Source organism: Neodiprion pinetum, chromosome 1 (genome assembly GCF_021155775.2).
Source record: "Neodiprion pinetum isolate iyNeoPine1 chromosome 1, iyNeoPine1.2, whole genome shotgun sequence".
Classification (NCBI taxonomy): Eukaryota; Metazoa; Arthropoda; class Insecta; order Hymenoptera; family Diprionidae; genus Neodiprion; species Neodiprion pinetum.
Window position 1 is genome coordinate 3,625,741 of NC_060232.1, and position 26,131 is coordinate 3,651,871.

General features: G+C 43.7%; 5 protein-coding genes across 6 annotated transcripts; 4 read left to right on the forward strand and 1 right to left on the reverse strand.

Moving 5' to 3' along the window:
* Positions 1-636: 636 nt before the first annotated feature.
* Positions 637-19,374, forward strand: LOC124223466 (homeobox protein Hox-B1a). The gene is made up of 2 exons (XM_046635462.1): positions 637-2,145; positions 17,424-19,374. The coding sequence occupies exons 1-2, from the start codon at positions 1,269-1,271 to the stop codon at positions 17,930-17,932; spliced, it is 1,386 nt and encodes a 461-aa protein (XP_046491418.1). The 5' UTR covers positions 637-1,268; the 3' UTR covers positions 17,933-19,374.
* Positions 19,375-19,783: 409 nt separating this feature from the next.
* On the forward strand, positions 19,784-20,564 carry LOC138190351 (uncharacterized). Its single transcript, XM_069133094.1, has 2 exons — positions 19,784-20,066; positions 20,220-20,564. Exons 1-2 carry the CDS (start codon positions 19,959-19,961, stop codon positions 20,397-20,399), a joined length of 288 nt encoding a protein of 95 aa, XP_068989195.1. The 5' UTR covers positions 19,784-19,958; the 3' UTR covers positions 20,400-20,564.
* On the reverse strand, positions 20,439-22,232 carry LOC124223504 (mitochondrial import inner membrane translocase subunit Tim17-B). Its single transcript, XM_046635516.2, has 2 exons — positions 22,074-22,232; positions 20,439-21,667 (listed from the first exon to the last, which is right to left on the reverse strand). Exon 2 carries the CDS (start codon positions 21,654-21,656, stop codon positions 21,153-21,155), a length of 504 nt encoding a protein of 167 aa, XP_046491472.1. The 5' UTR covers positions 21,657-21,667; positions 22,074-22,232; the 3' UTR covers positions 20,439-21,152.
* Positions 22,233-22,416: 184 nt separating this feature from the next.
* LOC124223482 (ELKS/Rab6-interacting/CAST family member 1) lies at positions 22,417-25,553 on the forward strand. 2 transcript variants are annotated; one of them, XM_046635486.2, is made up of 5 exons: positions 22,417-22,715; positions 23,000-23,209; positions 23,300-23,386; positions 23,465-23,776; positions 23,856-25,553. In XM_046635486.2, exons 2-5 carry the CDS (start codon positions 23,009-23,011, stop codon positions 24,081-24,083), a joined length of 828 nt encoding a protein of 275 aa, XP_046491442.1. In that variant the 5' UTR covers positions 22,417-22,715; positions 23,000-23,008; the 3' UTR covers positions 24,084-25,553. The 2 variants fall into 2 exon arrangements, with proteins under 2 accessions (XP_046491442.1, XP_046491448.1); XM_046635492.2 differs by lacking the exon at positions 22,417-22,715 and having other exon boundaries at positions 22,902-23,209.
* Positions 24,569-25,411, forward strand: LOC124217885 (SLIT and NTRK-like protein 5). Its single transcript, XM_046624048.1, has one exon. It carries the CDS (start codon positions 24,569-24,571, stop codon positions 25,409-25,411), a length of 843 nt encoding a protein of 280 aa, XP_046480004.1.
* Positions 25,554-26,131: the final 578 nt, after the last annotated feature.

Genomic DNA, 26,131 nt, shown 5'->3' on the forward strand with positions numbered 1-26,131 from the left:
TGTTAAAGCTTGAAGGGTTTGTTCGAGACGATATAATCGGTAACAGGTTTGGTCAGCTTGCTTCATAATCGTTCAACGCACATTTAACCGCAACACCTAAAATCTTTTCGATTATTTCGTAATCTCCAGAGGTAATAAAAAAAAACCCTTACGAAATTCCCCATCACCCGAATTTACCGATGGTGAACGAAACGTTGCGAAATTAAAATGTATATGGAAAACGCAGACTTGAAGAGCGAGGAAGCCAAAGGGGATGCCGACATACGTATGTCTCGCGGTGCTGGAGGGGTGACTCTGGGGGTGGGGTTGGGTTTGGTCGGGTCGGGTGTCGCCGGCCGAAGGAAGGTGGCACCGATATTACGGGGGCATTGTATATACGTATATACATATATACGATACGTGTCAACTGCAGCATGGGAGATAAAAGGAATGAAAATAGAATCTGAGGCCGATCCATCATGCGGCCGGAGAGCGGCGACGGCGCAGCTCTCTCCCTATTGGCCGAGTCCTCCCACCGAAGGTCACGTGGTACCAGGCCCGACCCTCCGCCACTTCCTCCGGTCTCCCCAAACCCGGGAACTACGCTGATCCTCACCTAGGCAGGGGATACTCTGCGGCGCACCTGGTGCGCGGACTCAAAGCACGAGTGCCCGTGGACTCGCCACCGCGTTCGACCGCCACGTTCTTCGACCGGCTGCCATCGAGTTAGCTCCGAAGTTTTCGCGGCATCCGCGCAAGTTGAGTTTGAAATCGGTTCGCCTCCGCATCGATCGACGGGTTCCCGGTGTGGCGGTTCTGCGGAAGCCGCAGGTGGATCGCGAGTCGCGTAAGAGTGACAATTCCGCGTCCGTCGCTGAGCGGAAAAACCGCGTCAGGAGATCTTGGACGGGATAGTAGTCAGCGTTACCGCTCCGCGCAGCGTCATCGTCCGGAAGTGGCTCACCCTCCGCATCTCGGAAAGAGGACTGTTTAAGAGTGAAGTGAATTACGTAGGACAAACAGTGCGGAAGGTACGGAGGCGCGTTTGTGCGTTTATTGACACGGGGGAAAAGTGACGGGGTCAGTGGGTTGATCGCCTGGCGTCGACGGACACCGCCGCGGTGCCGAGGCCGGTGCCGTCCGCCGGACGATTAGGCCTAATTAATCGGACGGACGCGGAGTTCGGCGAGAAAACGCGGCTTAACGCCGGACCAGGGCGAGGTGGTTTCGGCCGTCGCAGATTCCCGCATTCAGATAGACGTTGGGATTAATGTACCTGTTTCGGGAGGATGATGATGATGGACATGGGCATGTACGGGACCTACGGCAAGCCTGACTCCTATCCGAACTACGGTTTCGCCGGGCAAACGGGCCACCAGCCCGCCGCTCACGGGCCGCTTCCGCAGTCCCCTGAGCTCGCGACTACCCACTACTATCCCCAGACCGCGGTCGCCCCGTACTCATCCTCCTCCTCGGAGCCCTTTCTGCCCTCCGGGGAGTCCGGGCCGTCCAGCACTCCACCCCAGGGCTTCTACTCGCCGACGGGTGCCGTCCTCCACGAGGACGGGACCGCCATCATATCCTCGGAGAACGGGCTCAGCTACACCAACCTCGACTATGCCTCCTACCCTGCTCAGCACCCCGGCTGCCATCCGGCCGCAGACCCTCACCACCCCCAGACTTACCACATCCAGCCGACCGGGTACAGGGAAGATCCACCGGGCCTCCACCAACCCGGCCCCGTTGTACAGACACATCAACACCCCGAGCACGAGCAGCTCCATCATCAGCAGTCTAGTCATCACGAGGTCGACTACCAGATCACTCTCGGTGGATCCTCCAACTACCTTCACCAGCTCCCCGAGGACGCTCTACACTACGGCCAGTCATCCATCCACCAGTCCGAGTATCCCGGTCATCCCGCTGCTCACTACAAGGAAGAAACTCCCGACCCCACTGGCTACCACTCGATTCAGCAGTCCGCACACCAGCACCACTCCCACCATCCTCTTGGACATCCACATCCGCACCATCACCAACATCCCCATGGCCACTCACATCCCCAGCAACAGCAGCAGCAGCTACAGCAGCAGCAACAACAGCAGCAAGCTCAGGTGCCCACCTACAAATGGATGCAAGTTAAGAGGAACGTGCCAAAACCAGTGGGTAAGTAGATGAGTGAAGTAAAGATGGTCCGTACCACGTGTGAATTATACAAACAGCTTGTAGGGATTTGTATGTGAAAAAAGAGATAGGTTGAAAAAAGGGGGATCGAATTTGTTAGATAAGTTGAGCTTGTTGTTGACCGTGAATGAATGGCGCTTTCTTCTATGCCTCCATGGGCCAAAGGATTTTAGCTTATTTTACGCTTGTCTTTCAACTGCGCCTTTCAACGAGCGTAAAATTATCAATTGTTGAAAGGCGGTCCGGGATAGATCGTTAACACGAAAGTGATTTGTGAGACTCGTTTAAGTTTCGGTAGGATGGGAAGAAGTGGAGTGATTCAGGAAATTGCGGAATCATTCAACGCCCGAGTTCACAATTTTTCACACTACGCCCCACTACGAGCATCGCCTTCCCGCTTTAGTTGACCGCGTATCGGAATATGGCGAATCGTGAATGTGATTAATTTCTTGTACCAGCAATTCAAATGGGAAGAAAAACTGTGCTAAGTATAATAGAAAAATTGAATATGGGTTAAAGAGTGAAGGGAGAAAGACGTGGTCCCAAAAAAATAAATAAATGACACCACTATCTTGATACACGGAAGTGATTTCTTGCTGACAATTAACGGCCGAGTGTCCGAGTCACGATCGCGATCCCTCGGGATCATGTACCCCGTACCTAACATAGCGTGTCGCTAGCAGTTGCTTGTCACGATTTTAGTTACCTCCTCAACTCCGTGGCTACTTATCATTGGGACATTTTCAACCTGTGGAAGATGTGCGTGTAATAACGATTTCATACCTAGGATAAACTCGGGGACGAGAACCACGTTCAAAGGACTGCAAAGGCTTGGTGGGCCAGGAAATGAGCTCGAGTAGAACGGTGCGATTCTAATCTTCTAATTAGTGTTGGACAGAGACCGTATAGCTTTCGGGTCCTGCCGAAGACATTCTAGAATATTACCTGGGCCCAAAACTCCTTCTGCTAAACAAGAAATATATGAGCGCTCACATGCACTAGACACGTTGAATATTTATCATTTTCGTCAACCACATTCTCCGTTCAATCCTTGAGCGAATCTATCATAAAAATTTTCATCTGCAGCAAAGTGCTAAAGTACAGAGTATAAAGTGTTAATGTCAGGTCATAGAGTAAATTGGTTTAAGATTGCATGATTTGTAATACACGGTATTTACCCATTTACAACTGGTAATTGCGCTGAAATTGGACATGTAATTTATCCGGACCATATCGTGCCCAGAATGTTAAAAGACGTTCGAAAAATTTATTTGACCCCTGTCCTTTCTGCCGTCTGAAAGAGGAGTACATGCCTTAAAGATGTTGTTTCCACGTCCTACCTCCCTCTTGATTCACTGTTTAGTCGAAAACGGAACGCAAGTTGTTTTCTTACGTTACCTACTTCCGTACCGCATTTGATGTCTCGGTGTTAAATTTCGATCTCTCGCTGTTTACCTGAGCTGCTCTTATCGTCGGGGTGTTGGTGGCAAACAGGATCCCTCGAATGCCGATGCACTCGGTAACAAATGCAACAGATAAGCGGAACTCTAACAGGGAACCTGCACACACCCGCATAAACCGTAACCACAGGCTCAAGTATCTCCCTTGCATGCGGCAGTACCTACTTTACACCCACCCGAGTAAGTATATGGCAGTCCTGCACAATCGTTCACGCACACGCAGTTGTTCAAAGGCCATAAATCAAACACAGCTACCCTCATGCATGCAATCTCTCTTGCACTCGTCGTTTTGCCGGATGCAAATATGCCACAATATCTCTTTCACCGACAAGGTTTGCACGCTGCCGTAGTCCGGTTGTTCGATAACACGAGAACCTCTCTCTCTCTCTCTCTCTCCGGTTTAATCACCGATTTTTATTCGACTCGTTCATCCCAGTATATCAGTGGTATTATATCTGCGTCTATCCTCGACACGGTCGTTGCTTTGGTGCATGAGCAGTAATCCTGCTGTCCACTTGTCAGAATCTTCTGTCTGACACCTCGGGCCAGGTGCAGTTGAATTCGGCTTTTAATTAGTCCTGTAAGATATGAGAAATCGACCAAAAGACGCGTCGAGGGTTGACGCATACAACTTCGCAGAAATATTGCACGCCTATTGATTGTACGGACAACCAAGTTTTTCTAGTCTAATAACAATTCACTGTTGCTAAGATCATTTCTGAACCCGCCAACTCATCTGCACAGCTTTATCTCGGAGATATTACAGGTGTCAGTTAATTATCCGCACTGATTGGATATCTTGTAGAGTGAATCGAAAAAGAAATAATCGGCATAATCTTCGTCACATTGTAAATTGGTAGGGAGTGGAAGAAAAAATTTTTCTGGACATGATGTTCGGGATACATTGTTCTTTTTTCCCCCGCTGAAACCGAAGAGGATCTTTGAGAAATAAATTTCCAGAGTTCGTTCGATCGTAAAAAATTCTGCGCATCTTGATTTTTCTGTGTGCATGGGAACGACGATCCGACAAAAGATGACAGCTGCAGACTGGCGCCGCGGCCTGTCCCACTATCGAAACTCTCACGGACAATAATGTAGGTGTGTTGAACTGTTGGGAACCGAGTATAGGGACACAGTTAAACGCGTTGGATCAATTAACACGTTAACCTAGCCAGTCAAGAAATCGTTATCTTGACACCGGGGACGGTGATCAGCAGAACACAATAAGGTTCTAAGGTCCTTAGAAGAGAAATAAATAAAAGCAATTGAATCGCAGATGAATAAGAGGCACAACAAGAGCAAGTGTAAAGATACGGTCTTGAGTAATTGAATTAATATATTAAACGATCGTTAGCTGAGCGGGAAGGTATCACTTTGGAGTGGGCGAAGGCATAAGTGCGGTAAAAAGCACCCGTTTTTACGATAACGAAATGAGCATCGAGCACTTCAGATTCAATATAGAACGGAGCTATTTCGTTTGATTAATTTCACTATCGGAGTTTTGTTCACGATGATCTCTCCGTGTCGCGGCAACTGACAGATGTCTCGCTTCGATCTCGATGGAAAGCTCTTCCCTCGTGAATTAAGTCATTGATATATGCCCCTGTCCGCTAATTGCTTTAAAAATAGCAAATTAATTCCATCAATGTCTTACACTATCGCCAGCGGTGGTCACATATTTAAAACCACACATGAGCATTGCGGAATCGGATCTCTCAATTCGGTATATCAAGTTAATCGCTGAAAAGCACTTGAAAACGTTTCGTTTTAGGAACGGGTTTAGGTACTCAACAAGGCTTGCTACTGGATTACGCGGGTTACGAGCTTAATAGCTCATTATAATCGAATTAATAATGCCTACGGTTCGTTGTACGAGGGTGAAACGCCAAGACTCATTGCACCGGGACATGCAAACCGTAATAACGTCAACTATAGTCGTTTAGGTCGACCCACCAACCGGCTAACCAACCCCGCTTTAGACTCGTAACTTTAAATATCCCCCGCACCCCTCCTCACACCCTACTGATTTCATAATTGGTAATTACCACCCCGCAACTTGTTGCCTCTCCTAAACTCTTAAACTCCCGTTAAGATTTATCGACGTACCATTACCTGGTCACATTGCGAAATATTTGAAGACAATAATTCGCAGGTAATCACGGGTACAATTATGATACAAACGAGTCAATTCAGCCAAGCACTTGGACTTTGTCGTTCGATTGAACTAATCGTAAGTGTTTTCGCAAGCCATACATTCGTTTATGATATTATTGATTTTCAACCCACTGATAGCGACTAAATTTGTGAATTTACACTAATTGCATAGAACCAACTCAAGTCTTAGCCTTTTCAAAGAGGTTGACTTGTAACTAAAAGTTACATTCGATGGTTTTTGCAAAGAAGTTTGATTAGTAATTGTTACAGACAGCGAATTTTCATAGCGACGTTAAGGCCAGCAAATGAAGAAACAAGAACAAAATCGAATACCATCCTCATCGACGTTCAAGTTCTCTCTTGATTTTTACTCCAACTGTTTCAACTGAACTATTCAATCACACTCTCTTATTACATCGAATTCTAAAAGCTCAAAATATAATTCTGGAGGAAAATCGAAGGCACAAGTTATCCTTGGCGACGAGGGCTGCAAGAGGGTGGGTTATAGGCATAATCCGAATGGTAAATAGCATTATTGGGTAACACTAGAAGAAATTGAGCCAAGTTTGATAGATCGGGGAGGGAACGGCCGACGCTGTGCGGAGCCTCCATCGAGGGTGCGACCCGAACCGGACCTTGGTAACCCCGAAGGACGAAGCGACGCGACGCGGCGATCCGCTGGGCAACTCGCACCCCATCCGACGCTCTGGCCATGGTACAGAAGCTCTATTGTCGTCTGCAACCAGGGAGACCCGTCCAACCAAATCTCTGCGAAATTCTCCTCCCAGGATTTTACCGCCACGCCCATCTGGTTAGACTCTTCAGCGTCGCGACGCTGATACGTCCGATATATACGTTCGGTTATCTGTATAAGTAGCCACGCGTATCGGATCCACCTCAGGTAGAGAACCTGTTATCCACGGATTAACTCACGGATTCATCCGCCAAATCGGCGCCTCTTTGACGTTCTCAACCGCCGATACGAGCCCATGGTTTAATATTTCATCCTCGATTCGACGCGATCAGTAATCCTGACTTCGAAAAATATTCAGGCTTCACCTGGGACAAGGGCAGAGGAAATTATTACTTCCATTTGACAGAATAAATTTTTTAATTCCGTGAGTATTATAAATCTTCTAGAAGAAAAATGTAGCGTATGCTTTCCGATGAGATTCCAACAAAAAATTTACCCAGTATTAGACCGATCGAAAAATTGCATCCAAAATAGGACCCTGCACAGATGACTGTCGTATATAGAAAATATTTTGAAATTTTGTGAGCGGTATCACAGCGAAACATGTACCTAGTTATCTAGTGATCTATGCGGATCGTGACGTGTATAGAATTCGATGCAAAGCACTTGGGTTAATTGAAAAACAAAATAAAAATAACACCAATTTCACACTACGAACTCCATATTTTTAATTCAATTTCCCCAGTTATTATTTGCGGTAATTTCAACGCCAACCTTTTTTACCCTGAAATTACACCCTCAAAAATTTCGAATTCCGACCTATGCATTTAATGTCGAATCGTGACTACGAAGTTCGTTTCAAGTGCTGATGTAGCTATTGCGATACGGATCGCGACACGCTGGATTGTGACGGTTTTCCAAACCTGAACCAACGGATTTTAGGACTCTGTTTTTCACTCTGTTTTTGAACCCTTCGTGTAGTTAAGAGAAACGGAAGAACCTAGAGGTTTCTAAAAAGTGATATTGAATAACCAATAGAATTAATAATAATAATCTTCGTTTTTCGTGAAGATTTTTTGAAGGTTAACCGAAAATTAGTCCTAATGCGCCCATATTTATGCAATTCAAATCATTGCTACGCCGTGCTTTATGTTGTTGTTATTTAAGAACGAACAACTGACCTGCACTTTTATTGCTTCTACGTCGTATAGGTAGGTTAGCTACCAGTCACACCCATTACATCAAGCTCGCCTCGATTATGGTAGCTCCGATAACGTCAGGTCTGAATTCAAAGATTCCGCTCGTTCCAGAAAATAAAACAAAGAGTAGTTCGCTTTGTAATTTCAGAAATAGAAGGTTAAACACATACAGGTAATTCTGCAGCATTTTATCGTCTTGCACGTTCCTGGTTCGTGTATCATTGATAAAATTAAGACTCTTTTTCTCGTTTCAGAATTCTAACCGAGTGTCAAAAACATGAATAAAAAAAGTCGTCAAGATCTTCTCACTATACTCATTGTCAATACACATTTGATTGATGGTTCATTTGCAGCATGCATAACATGAGGGATGAAACGAAATAAATGATACACTGTCGACGGGTGGCGATGTTTTGGCCGAGCAGAGGAATTGCACAACCGCACGTGATGAGAAATTCCAAAATTGTAGAGAACCCGACCCTCTTTTGCGAAACCTATAGGCGTATGCCCTGACCACTGCGATAAGCTTACCGCATACCTGCCACCTAAGCCGAGCCTCAGACCTTAACCATAGAGTAGGATGTAACGACATCGGGCGCGCTTCGTCCTGGGAATATAAAGATGGTGGGGTGTTGGAGCGCTCCTAACCGTGGCTAGTAGCTCGTAGTGGACTCGAGGCTAGTCCTCGACTGCAGCCAGGTAGGTACACGTGTACGTAACTCACACGTTAAACCAGGGCTAGTAGGGCCAGTGGACGCGTGAGTGAGCGGCCGATATCTGCCGAGGGGATCTGAGGATCGCTCGCGTGTTCTCCTATGTGTTCCTATCGCGCCTGCCGCCACCCGCTGCCACCCGCCGACGCCAACGCCAACGCCAACGGCAACGGATCCCCGACCCCGAACCCGTCCACGTGTCGAGACGGCTCGGGGCGGTGATTTTTAATTCCGCAAGCCTCGAGTGCTCCGGGTGAAATTTTTGCTGAAATTCTTTTTCGTTCCTTAAGCTTCAACCCTAGAAAAAATGACGCGAAATTGCTTCCCTTCGGGAAGGTCGAAAGCGGAGAAGAGCGTCTGGATATGAAAAGTGAACGCCAAAGGGTGAAAGAAGGAAAGGCAAAATACTGTTCGGAACAGAAAATTACAGGCGGGGTAGCTACAGCCACCGGGTTCGCACCCTAAAAAAAAGTTCCTGGGCAACCAACCCCCTGCAGCCCACCTAATTTGTAGCGTACAAGGCTAGTACCTGCAGCACGCACGCGGCCAAGGGGCCAAGTGATATCACGTGACGGTTGCTTTCCATATTTTACTATGACTCAGGATATTACCTATCACAACGTTCAGCCCCGCTGCCCCCGCGGCACTCGAAAAATTTGACGTCCGGTGGATGCTTGGCTCCGACCATATTGTAACTCTGGAATGTCAATTAAATCTTTTGACAGGTTGGGCATACACTAACACTACCGACGGAACGCCGGGACCAACTTACTATGCCGTGAGCAAATTCCCATGAATTTTAGCTTTGCTCTACGCTGAGTTGATTTTTGACTTAATCGTCGAAATTCTCAATGGACGAATCGCTCTGGTTCAAGCCAAAGATATACCTCGAATATATATTATGGTTATTTCGATAATAAGAATGAAAACCACAGAGTAGAAGTTACAAAATAGAAATCTGCACGGTATTAAACTCCTCTGAAAACAATATATAATACATACATATACAATATATTTTTTTAATTCATCCATCTGTATTGTTTACATCTAGATCATGACGATTAACCAGCGATCAGATTGTGACCGATGGACAAAAAGGGGGCACAACATTCGTGCGGCACCTATGAAGTGAAATTAGCTAGAATCGATCGGCATTTTACGTCTTGGAAGGCATTTGAGATGGCTGAGCTATTACCGCAAGGTACTGCGGATTTTTGCAGTAAATAGGACGGATAAGAGTGATACGGGCCAATAATATTTGTCCCATTAATATAACTGTACTAACCTTTACGACAGCCATTAAAACTGTTGATATTCCGCAACACGGGTCGAGCCGGCATGGTGATGCAGTACCTAGTCGAATGGTCAAGTAATCCGTGCCTTGCTCTGCTCAACTGGCACCTTACATCTACATTCACGCAGTGCCAGCAGCGTACAAAGAGGACCTGGCAAAACGCAATAAGAATCGAACGGATTGTTCCTTGTGTCGATTGCATATGATGAACTTTTTTCCATGCGTTTTATTCTAAATCAGTATGATTCCACAGGCACACAAAAGAAAGTGTTTTGTCCGGCAGACTAGATCACACATGTATGGTTTTGGAAATGTTGAATCTGAATTCGATGCTAGAATTGCTCCATCACCCCTAGATTTTGACTTGTTATATGGGGTATTCCACTCTGACTTTCACATAACAACATCTTGCGATGTTCGAGGTCGATGAACGAATGTTTCAGGCAGGAGTACTGAAAATGTAAGGATGATTGAGCAATTCTGACACCTTTATTCGTATGCAGCATTTTCAAAAGCATGAAAGTGTGGCAGTCAAAAGACACTTTGTTTTTTGTGTGCCAGTGTTACTGACAGCTCTTTGGCACTTGTCAATTTTTTTAAATAAATCCGTCACGACTAAACTTGTGTCAAGAATTGCTAATTCCCGTTAGAGTATACCAGTAAGTGTTTAACCAGCAATTTCCGTATAAATGCATCAATGGAAATATGAAATAGGGAATTAACTTGAGGAGCGTTATTTCGACGTGGGGAAAAATATCTTTCGTGCACACGAGTTATTAGCAACGATATACGGAGCCTGCATAGTCACATGAGGTCGTACTCACGGTGTACAACTTAACTCCACGCCGTCGTGACGACGTAAAGGTGGGTAATAGCGAAGGTGTGGGTCAGAGAGTCGTGCATGCGATTCGGCCTCCTTCGTTCGGTGGCCAGTAGAGATTAAATCTTACGAAGCTTAATATTATTATTTTACGTACCCAAGCCGTGCGCCGGCCGGCCAGCCATGGCCTACCTGCCTACCGCTACAAACTCCTGCCTTGTACCTACCAACGACGTCGAAAAGTTTCCAACCTCGACGCCTAGCCACAGCTCGGTGCTTGTTGGCTCGGCGCTTGTTGTCGGCTCGGTGCTTAAACGCAGCGGAGACCGCTGGCACACCGACCTTATCGATTTGTCTGCCACAATAAAGAATCCGCGAAGGCCGATGGTGATACCCAGAATGGTGTGCGTATGCCGTCCAGGGGCCAAAATTCGCTTTTGCCGATCACGACGTAGGTCCATTTTAGGGTCATCCGCATATTTCGGGCAAAGTATCTTGTTGCACCGAGTGTCATTATAAGCTTTATCTAACGAGAAAGGTAGCCCAGGCGACATGTATTTTATTTATTTTTTTTTTATGACGGCGCGATTTGGGAGATTCACGCAAAAGAATATCATATTTTTCAACCAATCCAGCTGGAAAAGTTTTTTAATTTTCATGGTTTCACCCCCTTAAACTGTTTAACGGCGAATAATAAAAAATACGTGTCGCTCAGTTTTCAGTCTACTATAATATATTAAAAAAGAAGTCAAATCGGAGAGATCAATCTGGGATACCTTCCTTGTAAGTGGAAATGATCGAAGAAAAGCTCGTGTGTATTGGAGAAAAAATCCGAAATATCTGAAAAGTGTACATTTCGAAGTAACTCTATTCGGCCCTTGTCAAGTGCAGGAAATATTGGACAAGCTTTCGTCCCGACGTTCTTTTTCTCCTCTTTTTATTTCACAGACACGTATATAGCGCATAAACGCGAAGGCCCGGCGCACAGACACGCGATGTACAGCGTAATAATCTCTAGGCATGAATCGACTATTAGTAACTTAGCAATTATATCAAAGGTTGATAAAAAAAAAAAAAGTCAACCGCTGATACACCCACTCACTCTTCTACATCGCGTCTGTATTTTACTCGTTACAAAACGTGACACTGACCTGCAATCGCAACGCTCCGGCAACCTGGCGCAGATTTGTATTTTTTGAACATTCCATTCGTTCTACGGGGAAAAACTCTGATCCAATGGTCCGCACATAACCATCGGTATCCCGCCACCGTTTGTAGAATCCACTCGAACGCCGTTGGCACTCTGAAACAAACGTGAACCAGGTTATGTAGAGTAATTCTTCAAAGTGGGTTTTAATTTATTCAAGTATACGATCAACGTGGTCGGTCGGGAACAGAAAAATTTATGTTTCAAGGGTAGTAGACTACCGGTACGAAAATTTTGAACTCTTCAGACAGCCACAGGGGTTAACTTTCGACTGTCAGATGTATCGGAACCCTTTTACCATGGCGATGGAAAAGCCAATCCAGTAAGTATACACAGGATCATCTGCTCGAGGCGGTACCGGATCATCGTCATCCCCTACGGAGAGCGCATTACGCAATTCAAATATTATTCAGTGGCTAAAAGCCGGTGAGCCAACATCAGGAGGAGAAGGACAACGATGAGCACGCTGCACTGCAGGGCTCGAAGAAGCGAAGAGGGCGATCATTCGGTGGCACGTTACGGGGAGAAGTTGGCCGGTATGGGTGTATAACGAATACGCGGTTGTACCTTCGTATGCATCTCGGTGTTCCGTTACCAGGAGAGAAGCTCGCTACGTAATATTACATCGAAGAGAGCCGAGAGATCGGCGCTCAGCTTTGAGGGATGGAGTGGCTCCTCGGGTGGATCCATCCGCCTTCGCGGCTACCGTTTTCCCGCATTAACACGACGTGCTCTTACGCACCTGCTTCCCCCACGTGATAACGTGCGACGTTGAGGACAGATAGCCGTGAATGTCAAAAGTTAAATTTCAGCCATAGTCAAAAGAACGTGCGTCATTCAAAAGAATATGCACCAAAACAGCTCAATACCGGACTGACAATGAGTCAAAAGCCTGTATATACATATCTTATGTGTGATACGGTGGAACGGATGATGAAGTTGCTTATGAAACACGTGTCGCCGTCTTAGCCGACGAATAGACGGTGAGCTAGAAGAAGACGACCGAATGAAAAATAACGCGCACAGAAGAAACGCAAAAGCCCGACAACGGAATGCTTATGCGAACGACTTTATCTCTTCGTTCATCTATGCCTGTCCGGCCATGTCCAGATGCTTATAAACGTCCGCATATCCATCTCACGAACGAGTATGTTCAAAAAATAAGTCACATGTAAAACTCGGGCGTGCACTTCGGGTTCTGCGTATTATTTACGATCTGCGCAGAATATATGACGTAGAAACTGTGCTGATTTTCGCGAGATATTTCGAGTCCATTTAGATGCAAAAACATTTAAAAAGTATAACCGTATCATCCGAGGACTAAGTGCAACGGGGCTGAAGAAACACGTTAGCCATCACCGTCGGTAGCCGAAACCATCCCCAGCTGTATTTGTCCAATATCCGCTCCCTGAGTCCCGATTACACGGAGTAACGCCTACGGTAGGTTGCAGCACACGTTCCTGTACCAATATTTGAAATCCAGCATCTCGTCGGGCAATAAGGGAACGTTCGATTTAAATTTTTTCTCCCAGTTTTCCACGAGTGAAACATATATAACGACCCATTGTCAGCCGGACTGCAGTATGTAGAACATATATGTTATACAAAGCGAACTGTTAATCTTGCACGCGTAAATCTACGATAAGACTCATTATAAATGTCGGTACTAGACGTGATCTGTATCGTGATTAGACTGAGCGTAAAAGAAGAAAAAAAAAAAAAACAACAAGAACCCTAAAGCGACTGACGTCTCAATTGCACATGTATTATAACACAACGAGTACCTCGTAACCGACATTCCAAATTATACGATCCACGATGTACGTACAGTATATACGTATACATATATGATGTCTAAAAGTGTTTGCACTTGTGTTTTGCCTACAGGCGCCTACCTGGCAAAGTGGTTCGTGCTAATATCGATCAATTGCGGATAGACTGACAGTCCACGATTACGTGCAATGATGATCAATAAACAAATGTACGGGCATCTCGGAGTACCTGTAGAGTACACGTGAGAAACGAATGAAATTTCAATCGCAGAAGAGATGTTGAATTTCGGTGAAATTGGGATGAGGAAATCGAAACCAAGGTGAGATAACAAGGGGGTGAGATCAGCCCAGGGGAGTCGTACGTTAACTAACTGTTTCGGCCCGGCGTTAACACGGCAGAGTTAGTTATGCGGTAGTAATTAGCGACCTCGAGGACTCTCTTGACTCAGCATTATCCACAGCTCACCTCGTCACTCGTGTCAACTCGGCTCCACCCCTTTCGCTTGTGCTTTACCCACTTACTTCTCACTCCCGTTTCACCGTAATTTTGCACTGCAGCCACACGGGTACTAATTATTAACGGAATTCACGATAAGGATTAAACGATAAGGGCGGAGTGCGAGATGTTTCGTCACATACTCAGTTGTGCGCACAGTCGGATGAACAACGTGAAGAATAAACAGTTAAGAATTACACTAACGAAGAATGATGATCGAACGTTTACGCGGCTTATTCAATAGACACATCAGTTCGTTGGTTTCATGGCATTTTCTGGCACCTGAAAGTCGACCGCGACATTGCGAATCCAATTACATCGATAGTTGCAACTACATAATCTCCAAATTTCAATTACGAATTTATGAACATATGTTATCAATATTACCTATACCACATATGGTCGAGTTCAAACTTGATCAAATTTTTATGTAACCTGACCGCGAACGCGGACTATACGCTTATCAAGGCTTTATTGTTTCATCGATGTACGGTTATTCATAATACGCAACATCTTTTTAATGCGATAGATTCAATTTTCAAAAATATTTCAGACGGTCCTAAATCACCCATTGGCATTGGGATATCAGAAACGGAAGTTCACAATACCGAGTGCTCTAGCTCTCAGCAAAAAGCCATCTTTCGAAACCTCGTTATATCGAAAAATCCCATGGTGGACCCATTACGTCCTTCGAGAAACACCCGAGATAAGAAAGTTGCCAGTCATTAGTTGGATAATACAATTTTTCGGGTCAAACGTGTGTGCCTGCTCCTCGGAAAAATTCGAAACATTTTTTCCAACTCCGTTTATAGTTGCGTAAACTTACCCGATATAAAGCTATGAAAGGCACAAATCCCTAGCATCTTTAAAAGAGTAAATTGCATTTCGAGAATTCTCTGCTTGGAAAAAACTGACAAGACATACTTCAGACGTAAAAAAAACTATATCTTTAAATTCGAACAGCGAAAGCGGCAATCACTTTTTGAAATTAATGAATTTATCGTACGAATATTGAAGGTCAAGAACGGAATTGTAAAAGGTGAAATAACTTAAGGCTATCTAGCCATGGAAGATCGCTCACTTATAGCCAAAGTAGAAGCGTGAAATACAGAAAAGTTGCGTGCACCCATTAAGGCCGCAGGTTTCTCTGACCGTATAATAAACTTGGACAAGTTCTATTAGCTGCGTAGGCGCCTATGTACCAACGGAATAGAATGAAATCTCTCTCGTGTCTCATTCATCAATTTAGCGGCTGTAAGTTAAAGTCCGCAGTATATTGCCACTGATGAATTACCTGAGTTGGAGCAAAGTAGTCGCAGTATCTTTGAATACAACTATCCTAGAATATTTTATGTCGTGTGTGCAATAGCCAGTCCGCCGATGAAAACGCATCCAGTTCAACCTGATCGTCACCAGCATCGCGATTAACGCATTTCCTGTGGATCGCATATTAATATTAAGCCTACAGCTTCTTCATTTATTTATTCATTCATTTATTTTCTCCTCCGACTCGCCGATATTTTTGCCTGAAGACCGGACGACCGGTGGAAGTTATACCAACGCGCTTCTATACTTATACGTGTAAACGAACGTCTCCGAGCTGCGCGCGACACCCAAAGATTAGGTAATGAGCCACAAGACGGATCATCCTGTTCCATCCGATACCTCCCGCCGTTCTCCGCCATTCCCTCTCCGATCCCTCTATTTCATCCCCTACTCGAATTAATTTTTACCTCCCTCCATTCCCCGTTCTCCCGTTCTTTTTCACCCTTCAGCCTCATCCTTTTCGCCGATCTCGCAAACTACGAACCAATAAATAGCTCGGCACCGAATGATTCGTATTGCTCTACAGGTTGGCCATATTTTATGAATTCTGTGAATTAACATGCAAGCGAAAACGATCGTGAGCGAACAAAGTAATTGTATTATAAACGTTGCGGATGTAATTACAGAATTATTGAAGAGGAAAGCAATTGGACGGAAGAGGTTTCAAAAATGCGTAAAACGTGAGGAAGATCTTCACGTTTGTGCTCGTGTAATATAAGACATTGTATAAAAGATTGACGGGAGAAAAGGAAATAAAAAGCAGCGAAAAAAGAAAACATGGATTAGACAGAGAGGAGCAGAGACGTTGGATATAATATAAGAGGGAGAGTTTACGCATATATTATCAGTAAGATGATGCAAAGGCGGTGCCACGGGTCGTTTTTTCCCATCACCCTCTTCCATTACGCAAATTGACTGCGACATACTTGCAGACTAAATAATCCACTAATTTTTATAATGTACCGAACCGCTATATGTCCACAAAACCAGTGCAGAGTTTTTCAGCATATACCTATGTATAGACATTGAGGTATTTTTTCAGGAATTTGAAAAAAAATACAACTACCATAATTAAGGAAAACAATCAGTTACTATTTCTTGTGATTAAAGCATTCGTGTTCCTTTAAATCGTCGAAAATGCGAAAGAATCAATTTCACCTTGATAAGGAAATCCTTCAATTAGCTAAGAACATCGCGAAGGGTCGACGAAACGATTCAATATTCCCCTCAAATCTGGCAGGACAGTGAGTAGGCGGTATCGGTCGATGTCCAGCTAAAACAGGAAGTCACTGTTTGCTCTGTAAGGATTACGTCCTTGCAGACCGTAGGGGCTAGCTGTCCTGGACGTCTGGAACGTATACCCAAGCTATCAAATTCTATCCTGCGCTAATACGCAACCCCATCACCACGTCGCGTCGCGTCGCCCGACGATCGACCCCCAGAATACCCTGACCCGAGCCGACGTAAAGGATGACCCAACAACTGACCAGCTGTGTTGAACAATCTACAGCTGTCAAGCGACGATCACGGCTTAATCCGTTCCCATATTGGACATCCCGCTTCTTCTCGAATCGTTCCATTTCACCCTTACGAGTAGGTACATAGCGTGGGTCTGACAAGCTATTTGCGCGATTCGCTAATCCGTCGGAAATGATTTCTCTTATTGCAAATGTGTTTTCCGTTGAAACGTCACGGAAGCTTATTTTTAGGTTTTCGTACCTCAAAAGAAAAAAAAAACGCAACCCTTGCAGCATCACTTCGTTATATCTGTCAAGATATCAAATACTAAAGTCTACGGTCCTTTGAAAGTGTAAAAAATTCAACTTTATAAGTCAACGCAATCAAAAGATACAAGCGCTTATGTCACATATTTTGATAGTCGCAAACTCACTCATCAAAACCAGTAGGGTACTTTCCGTTGACCTAGAGTCATTCAATTTGGAGAGAAGCAAGGTCTCACAGCACAAGTGAAGAAAAAAAATTCGAAAATAGTTCATTTGTAGTTATATATAATATGTATAAAAAAGAAAAATGATCAAGTTTGTACGGAGCCCTCAGGGAGCGAGTCCTTCTCGCACTTGTCCTGTTTTCTTCTATTTTAATACGTTTCCCGTTTCCGTTTCAGCGCCAAAAACGAACCCCCCCGGTAACGAATTCGTCGGCAGCGCAGTGGGCACCTCGGGAACGACGGTATACGCGACTTCGGCAACGGGGGCAGTGAGCTGTCTGAGCAGCGGCACCCTGGCCGGGATCCCGGGTGGCTTCAACAACACGGGTCGCACGAACTTCACGAACAAACAGCTGACCGAGCTCGAGAAGGAGTTCCACTTCAACAAGTACCTGACGAGGGCGAGGCGGATCGAGATCGCCTCGGCCTTGCAGCTTAACGAAACGCAGGTGAAAATTTGGTTCCAAAACAGGAGGATGAAGCAGAAGAAGCGGATGAAGGAGGGCCTCATTCCGTCGGACAACGCTGCCGGTTCCGGCCAGCTTAATCAGCTCGGTCAATTGAGCGGGGCACGAAGCAGCAGCAGTTCGCCAACCGGATCCAACCTCGAGATGGCTGGTATCGGACTGGCCAATTTCACCAGCGACAACAGCAGGGAATCCCCGAATTCTTCTTCCAAGGAATAAGCCGCGTCATTTGGGTCGTCTGAACTTTGAAGCGGCTTTTTCGCCGACAGCGAAAAGGGGTGAAATGGGGAAAACTGGAAAGATTTCGAAGCCGCGCGTTGTTTTTTCGGATCTCTTCTTGACCTCGCAGTGACACAAGTGGTGTTGCGCTTCGAAGTGTGTGTGTGTGTACTTTCATTTTTTTTTTTGTTTTTTTTCTTCTCTTACAAGTGTTTCATTTGGTCGACGCAAAGAAATACGTCAATATGGATAATTGTGACTATAGTATGAGTGAATCGAGAATCCACAAGTAAAGACGATCGTGTTGCGCTAGATTTTTTTATCTTTCGTTTTTTAACCGTGGTTCAGTGGACCGATTTTAGCGATAATTTCGACACTTTGGCAAATTGATTTTACCCGTCGACGCATGTACGCGATGCGTCTTGATTCGCCAGCTGATTGTGTAAAACTGACTTGATTGAAGAGTGCAGGCATCGCGGAAACGATACGTTGTATAGCGTACATCGCATTGATAGTTATTCAGAAATCAAAATATACAGAATCGTAATTTCACGAGAAAAGCACCATGAATAAACTGTCATGTATGTAACAAACTTCGAAAAGCAGTCACTCAGAATCAGTCGCAACTAAAATTATCTATACCGAATTATTAACAGCATCTCATTGCATTGGAAATATCCCCAATTCGACAATGTACGCAATTCTCTATATTGTCACGATAGCTTAAATTTCAAAAAAAAAATCACATATTTTCAACACTTGGAGACGAAAATTTTAGTTCCGGGGTATCGATGATATTTCAAATACAGTGCGCGTGATCTTCGGAACAGTTTTGATTCAGTCAGCGAAAGTCACTAGCTTAATTAATTATCTTGACAATTGCGAAATACTACAGTGAATAGTCTGTACTATCCTATTGTGATAGTGTGATAATGATAAATATGCCTGTTGAATATACGGTGTATGTATGTAAATAGAATCCTTTGCAAATCTTTGATAATTAGAAAATTAGGGGAGCATTGCTGACAAAAATTAAATAGATTATTTTCATTTCATATAATAATTATCAAGTACTACGACCATACTTGATTTCTTATACCCGCACAATTATTTATTACAATAATTGATAATGCGCGCTGTTATTGGAAAAAAAAACTGTATCCTCCTTTGAGTTTGTAACTGTTACCATGATTCGTGCGGCTGTAACCTCGAATGCGCAAAATTAAATACAAGATTTGCACAGGTTTCAAAATAATTAAATTAATTCCATAAATTATAAGATCTATAGAAGATAGATAATTATAATTAAAATAGTATACGCGCATCACCGTGAACAATGCAAGGCTCTGTACCTAAAAAATTCCTATTATTATAAATTATGCTTAGTTATAATATCTTGTAGGAATCTTGTAGAAAGAATAAAGTATTATTGTATTAAACCATGCGCTAGGTTGTTAAAATTGATAATAATAATAATAATAATAATAATAATCACCCATTCTCCATCCTCCCAATAACGAATGCATATCGTGTCAAATGACAAACCTCATTGTCTTGTTCATACAAAAATATACAAAAATTATTTAAAAATTATACTCTCACCTTTAGGATGCAGGGTAAATATCATCTTTATCGACCAATGGTAAGTTGTTCGTCGGTTGGTATCCTCGCTGCTGTACCGACAGATTTCATCATCAAGTCCAGGTAAAATCATTTTGGTCACTCTAGCATCTTGCGACAGAACACATGAATGAAATTAATATCAATTAAGTTACTTTTTATACACAAGTCAATACATTTTTTGTAATTCAGGGTATCAATTGATAAAACTGAAGGAACTGGCTAACACAAAAAATTAGAAATCAATGGTTGCATGATGACTTCGTGAACAGATGTCACTACCGCTTGTAAAGCTGAAAGCACCCTTCGTTGTCCTTGAACCTGGCATCACTCGACGTAAAGCACGTAATCCGGTTGGTAGGCGAAGTTCTTGTCTCTAGATTTCAGGGAGATAAGCAGTATAAACATGACGGAAGTGAACGAGCTTGTTCGATATCAACGAGAATTGAAAGAGGAGGAGGAACTGATTGTTTCAATGCTGTCGAAAATAGACGAGCAGCTTCACGCACTCCAGGCAAGAATATTTTTTAGTATTTATATACACGGTATTAGAGCGAAAATCGGGCAAAATATTACTGAATGCTTCAAGAGTCACAAATGCAAACGTAATATAAGTAAAATAAAATTGTATTTCAGTGGATTCTAATTCGCTCTTAAGCTGTTTTAGGTCGAACAGCTTCATCTAGCGAATGCTTCAAATGCTGGGAAGCAAACAGTACCAGCGTCGCAAGATTCGGTCGGCACAAATGCAGTGCCGATGGAAACTAACGTAAAGAAGGAACTAGATCTTGAGGTTCCGAATACTTGGCAGGAGAGTGAAAATGACGAGGAAGAAGACAGCAACTAACAAAACAAATCATATCGATCATCAATTGAAAAATAAGGATTTAAACAGAGAATTTCATCTTATATTTTTACAAGAGAAAACTTTATGATTTTCACAATTATCCAATGTGTGTAAAGACAAACCTTGCCGGCTTAATTGGAATAATAACAACGTAATCTCCGCTGACTCCTGGTGCCTATTTGAATGACAATGATATCGCATCGCAGGATTGTTGCTACTTGTTTTAATTCCAGACTAAAGAAAAAATGTTATATTATAAATAACTTTACCAGTGATTATGTATAAAACTGTCAGATCTACGTAGATTTGAAGTTTTTTGACCTATAGAAGTACTTTACATTCCAGGCTTCAAAGTATCATTCCCTGAGATTTTTCAGTTTTTACCCAATTTGCAGCAACCCTGCGTTTATTATTACAGCCATACTTTTCTTTTCACGAACTGATCTCATACAATGTAATGTCGCCAAGTAATGGCAGAGTACCCAAAGAAGTTTGATTAATAAACGAAACCATACATAGACTGCAATAAAACATCATAATTTTTCTTGCTTGCACACTATAAATATGAGTCCGTCTGGAACGTCTATGTTGATCCGAAAGTACCCGCGGTTGTGGGTAAATTAAAGAATTGTCAGATAAGGTCGAACCTTTTATTCGATCGGCGATTATTCAGACATCGCCGATATTTGAAATATAAAGAAACTAATGAATTGTAGTACCCTAATATGGTGGAGGAACTAAAGCTAAAGCTTATTAAGAATAGTTTCTCGACTCTGCGAGCGTCGGGGGAGGGCCAAGCTGGGAGGGATCCTCTGGAACAAGGGTAGGGGGTTTGAATTGCTCGGCTGAAAGCCTGGTGAATAATATACCGATGCCTTCTATCAGCGCCAATAAAACACCGCCTATAATCGCACTCCCTGCCATCGCTGGGACACCGTTTCGCGCAGCCAATATTCCGCCCGTCGCCGCCCCACTGATAATAGAATTCCACGGATCTTCTTTATGCCTGAAGTGTACCAAGGTACAGTCGATCGTTGAGAACATACCGCCCCAGACGGCAAAGTTTCCGGCAATGATAGGCGATCTCTGTTTTATGGCCATCAAACTTCCGACGAACCGTTTGTTCATACCGCTCGGTGCATTCCTGAATCCCTTAATGCTCTGAAACAGGGCACCCCCGATCGCTCCCATTGTGAACGCGCCTCCGCAATCGTCGACAATCCGCCATGGACAAGGTTCTCTCGCGTATTCCTCCATCCTCAGATCGACTATAGATTTGTAAACAAGAATAAATTATAGCAGCTAAACTTAACTGTTGAGAATTTTCTCAGTGATGAATTTGCACTAAACGCAGAAAATTCGAATGAAACATGAGCCGCTGATTATAAATCGTGTAACTCAATTTCACCGTAAAATATTCTGAGGCAAGAACACCGTGCAATGCTACCCGGTAATAGAAAAAAAATTAAATCATCCCACTCGACGATCAACGGACCATCGATAAGAGCAATTTGTATCGGTGGAATAGAGGTTAGGATGACGAAACGATCGCCAAAGTGACAACTGACAGCTTACACGCGAATGATTCTCGCGGTGAAATATCTGTGTGAAAAATGTATCCGTAGCTTATATCAATTATAAAATGTCTGGTTTAAAACACTCGTTAATACTTACCGTGGATATAATTTTCTTTCGTCCGATGTTGCGACGGATTATTCTACGGGCACACACGAGCGTTGCTCTGAAGGACTACGCAGCTCAGTTTCAAGACCTTGCTAATCACAAAATACTTGATGGTTCCAAATGCGTTCACAATTTCCCCAAAAAACACTGTTCGATAAAGCAATATTACAAACTAACATTTTCATTCAATTATCGAGCTTTAAAATCGATTCATATTCTACGAAGAGTATTTGTTTTAACTTTTCGTGCGCAGTCTCGTTTCGGTCGAACGACGAAAGAAAGCGTCGGCGCAAGAATTCAAGCCTCGGAAACGTGATAATGCCGATTGAAACTGCATTTAGAATAACTGAGAGACATTTATAATCGAGACCGGTAAATCTGAGTGTTATTTTCGTAGCAACGCAATCTGGTCGGTTTTATTTCGTTCAATGCTTATCTTCGTACAATCATACCCTAAATTCCAATTGTGAAAGAAACGATCACTGTTACAAGGCCTGCAAGTATGCATGTATGTACATCCATCCATGTAACGCCTGAACGCGCAGCTGTGAAAGTACCAAAATAACGCGTACGCAGTGATTTCCAAAAATACATTGAAGAGCCAGTTGATTCTCATTTCCCGCTGCTCTGGACGTAAGTATATTACAGAGGATTTATATCTCTCTCTCTTTCTCAATTCATCCAATGGAAGCTGATTACGTTATATTCCGTCATCGGATATATATTGATTGGCAATCGTTCTTCCCGGAATAAACAAGTGCAGTTGCAACGACCGGAAATACCGGAAGACAATCAAGAAATAATTGTGCGCTTGCTTCAATCGTCTCGGTTCTCCTTTTACCGTTTTGATCATTGCTCTGGAAGGATTTCCTTCAGTTTTATCGATCATTCCCTGAAACTTGATTGTGATTTAACAGCAGATAAATATGTCGGACAACGTTGAGGCCGTTTGTAACGCTGGCGGTGACTCCGGCGCCCAGACAATCACCGAAATTAATACTTCGCCACCCGTCCAAAATACTGGTGACAACGTTGTCGTTCCTCCGATTGACGCCTCCTCGGAATCAAACGCTGAGCAGAAGGTATCATCGTCGTCACCAATTGTAGAGCCTCAGTCACCTGAAAAGGTAATAATTGATGAAGCATACAAGTCATTTCAAGATTTTTCCAAAATAGAAACTCACATCAATATAATATCATCATCAAATTATTCCCAGGAGGAGAGCAATAAGAGTTCAGAAAACACGATAAAGCAGAACGGAAAGGAGTCTTCTGAAGTGTCGAAACTTGAGCTGGAAATTCAGGTAAATTGTCCAGGGTATTTTGCAACCAGTCTATCTTATACCTCATTGCGGTAACTGATCATCCTCTGGTATCAACAGAAAAGGATACACGAGCGTGATAATTACAAAAAAAAATTGACCGACACGGAGAGAAGGCTGAACGCGCTTCAGGCATCGTACAACGCGGTAACGAGCGGAGAAGGTGATGAAATAACTCTGCGAAGAGAGAAGGAAGACCTGAAGAATATGCTTACGCAGACTCAGCTGATGCTCGACGACCGTGGTCGTCTTATCACCAATCAACAGACCCAAATAAGCGCCCTGTCAAAGCAGGTTTCATCCCTAAAGGAGGTGGTTGCGATCACCAAAGATCTTCTCAACATAAGAAATATGGAGGTGAAGCATCTGCAGGTGAGCCGAAGCCTTCAGTTTCTACTTTGCTCGCTACCGATGAACTCTAACGTTATTTCTTTTTGTTATCTCGTTACAGGATGACGTCGACTCGATGGAGAGCAAGATCACTGCCGAACGTGAGAAGCATAATCTAATGATGAACAAAATGGACTCTGCTGTACGACTCAACGCTGATCTGAAGAAGGAATACGAGACGCAGCTGCACCTGTTCCAAGACCTTCGCGGAAAGTATGAGCAAAAGGTGACGCTGCTTTCGGAGGAAAATCGGGCCCTGGAGGCCGCCAATCAATCGGCCGTCGTCTAACGATCGTTGTCAGAAGTCGTTCACTCTTGCTACCGTTACGATATAACGCAACGCGACATTTTACGTACTACACATAATTATATAACGACCGACAAGTCTGTGTCGTGCCGATTATTTCCTATGCGTTGTATAACATTTCTGTAAGAAATTTGATACCATTTTTTCTACCAGCGATCACTGATCGTTGTATGCAATAAAAAAAAAAAAAAAAAAGAAGCTTCATCCAAGAATACAATTATTTTTTTAGCAGCGTCGAATAGCGAGAATAATTTCTCGTTTTCATATCCCGCTACTACTGGGGCAATTTTCTAATCAAGAGACCGGATAACTGGCTTGCGCAGCAGGTGGTACGAGCTCTAATCGCTACGACGCGACGTGCGTTACGTTAACTTGATGTTCAGTCTTATTAAAATCCTCGGTATAAGTTTCTCGCGGGATTCACGAGACTTCAGTACCGACGCAACTGTCCCGCGATTAGAATCAGTATGAAGCTTCAGGGTACCGTAAACGCGGTTTTTATTCTCGGAGTGGCAGCCGGGCTCACTGAAATAGCGAGCGGCGTCTGCATAGTAAGAAACACCCCCGAGACGAAGGTGTACAGATACCAGTGTTTCAGGTCGAACAATTACTTGGCCGATCTGACGGCGGCACCGATCGACGTACCGAAAATATCGTTCACCAACGCGAGGATACAATACCTGCGAAACAAATCGTTCGCTCGTTTCGGTCCCGGGTTGAAAAGCGTTCAGATCAACTATTCCGAGCTGGGAGAAATCGAGGACAGTCCCTTTGAGGGCCTCGTCGAGTTACGATCGCTGCTAATTACCGGGTGCAACTTACAGATTGTGAAGGGAACGTGGTTCGAGGGGCTTTCGAAGCTGGACACGATCATCCTGGACCACAACGAGATCAAAAGCGTTGAAAGCAGCTTCTTCAAGATCGTCCAGCCGCTCAAGTCTCTCGATCTTTCTTTCAACCAGATAAGCTGCATCCCCGTAGCTTCAATTTACGGTTTTCGTACGCAATCTTTTCACCTCGAAGGAAATCACTTGGCTTGGGCTTGCCTGGCTCAACTCCTCGACTGGTTTAAAAAGAACAATATCAAGCATGATTTCGCGGCGATAGGACCCTTCCCGCCAATGGAACCCTTGATCAATATGTGCGTGGAGAGACATCCGAGTTACAAACTGGACGAAACGGGCCTGGAGAAATGCATTCGGAAGAAACTAATGGACTTCTTTCCGCCTGGGGATAATTACACGGTCGAACAAGCTTGCAGATTTTTGACGGATAAACCGTCCCCGTTTTTGAACTGTTTCGACATTTGAATATTTATACTTACGTGAATGTATTAGGCAGTTGCCATACCTTTGCAATAATTATATTAGTGCTGTATACTAAATAACTCGTTTTTAAACTCAGCTTTATCTGTATAAGAATAAGAAAAATATATAACAAAATGAAAATATATTTTACAGCAATATTCCTTCATCCAATTCCCACTTTACCCTACAACCACACTAGTCATTCATACATTTATTCGGCTTCAAAATTTCTTCGGTTCAACTTACTCACATGAGAATATATTGCGAGATTCTTTTTACAGTTGCACAAAATTTCAGGATGTCTCTGTTTCTAGACTATTATTCAGCTCCGGAATTCAGCAGAACGTTTGCATTCAGGGTAGTAAATATTGACGCCGAAGGTAGCGATCAGCCCTCAATCAAGAACTTCACTTTGCTATGGTCGAAATTTCACTGATACTGTTGCTTCAGTTTATATCATCATTTGGTAGCGTATTGGACAATCTTGAAATATATTCAAAGCCAAAAAAATTTGGGACCCAATGCGACTTCAACATAATCAGTTTACTTGGACCTACGCATGTCGTTCGAATAATAAATTGGGTATAAAGAAAAAGTATCAATTTCGGACGAGGCAATTTAAACCCTTCTCCACGTAAAAGAATGGAGCTCGGCGAATATTACATGACGAATCATGTGAACCAAATTTCTGACCGAAAAGCGGAAGAATATAAATATGTTAAT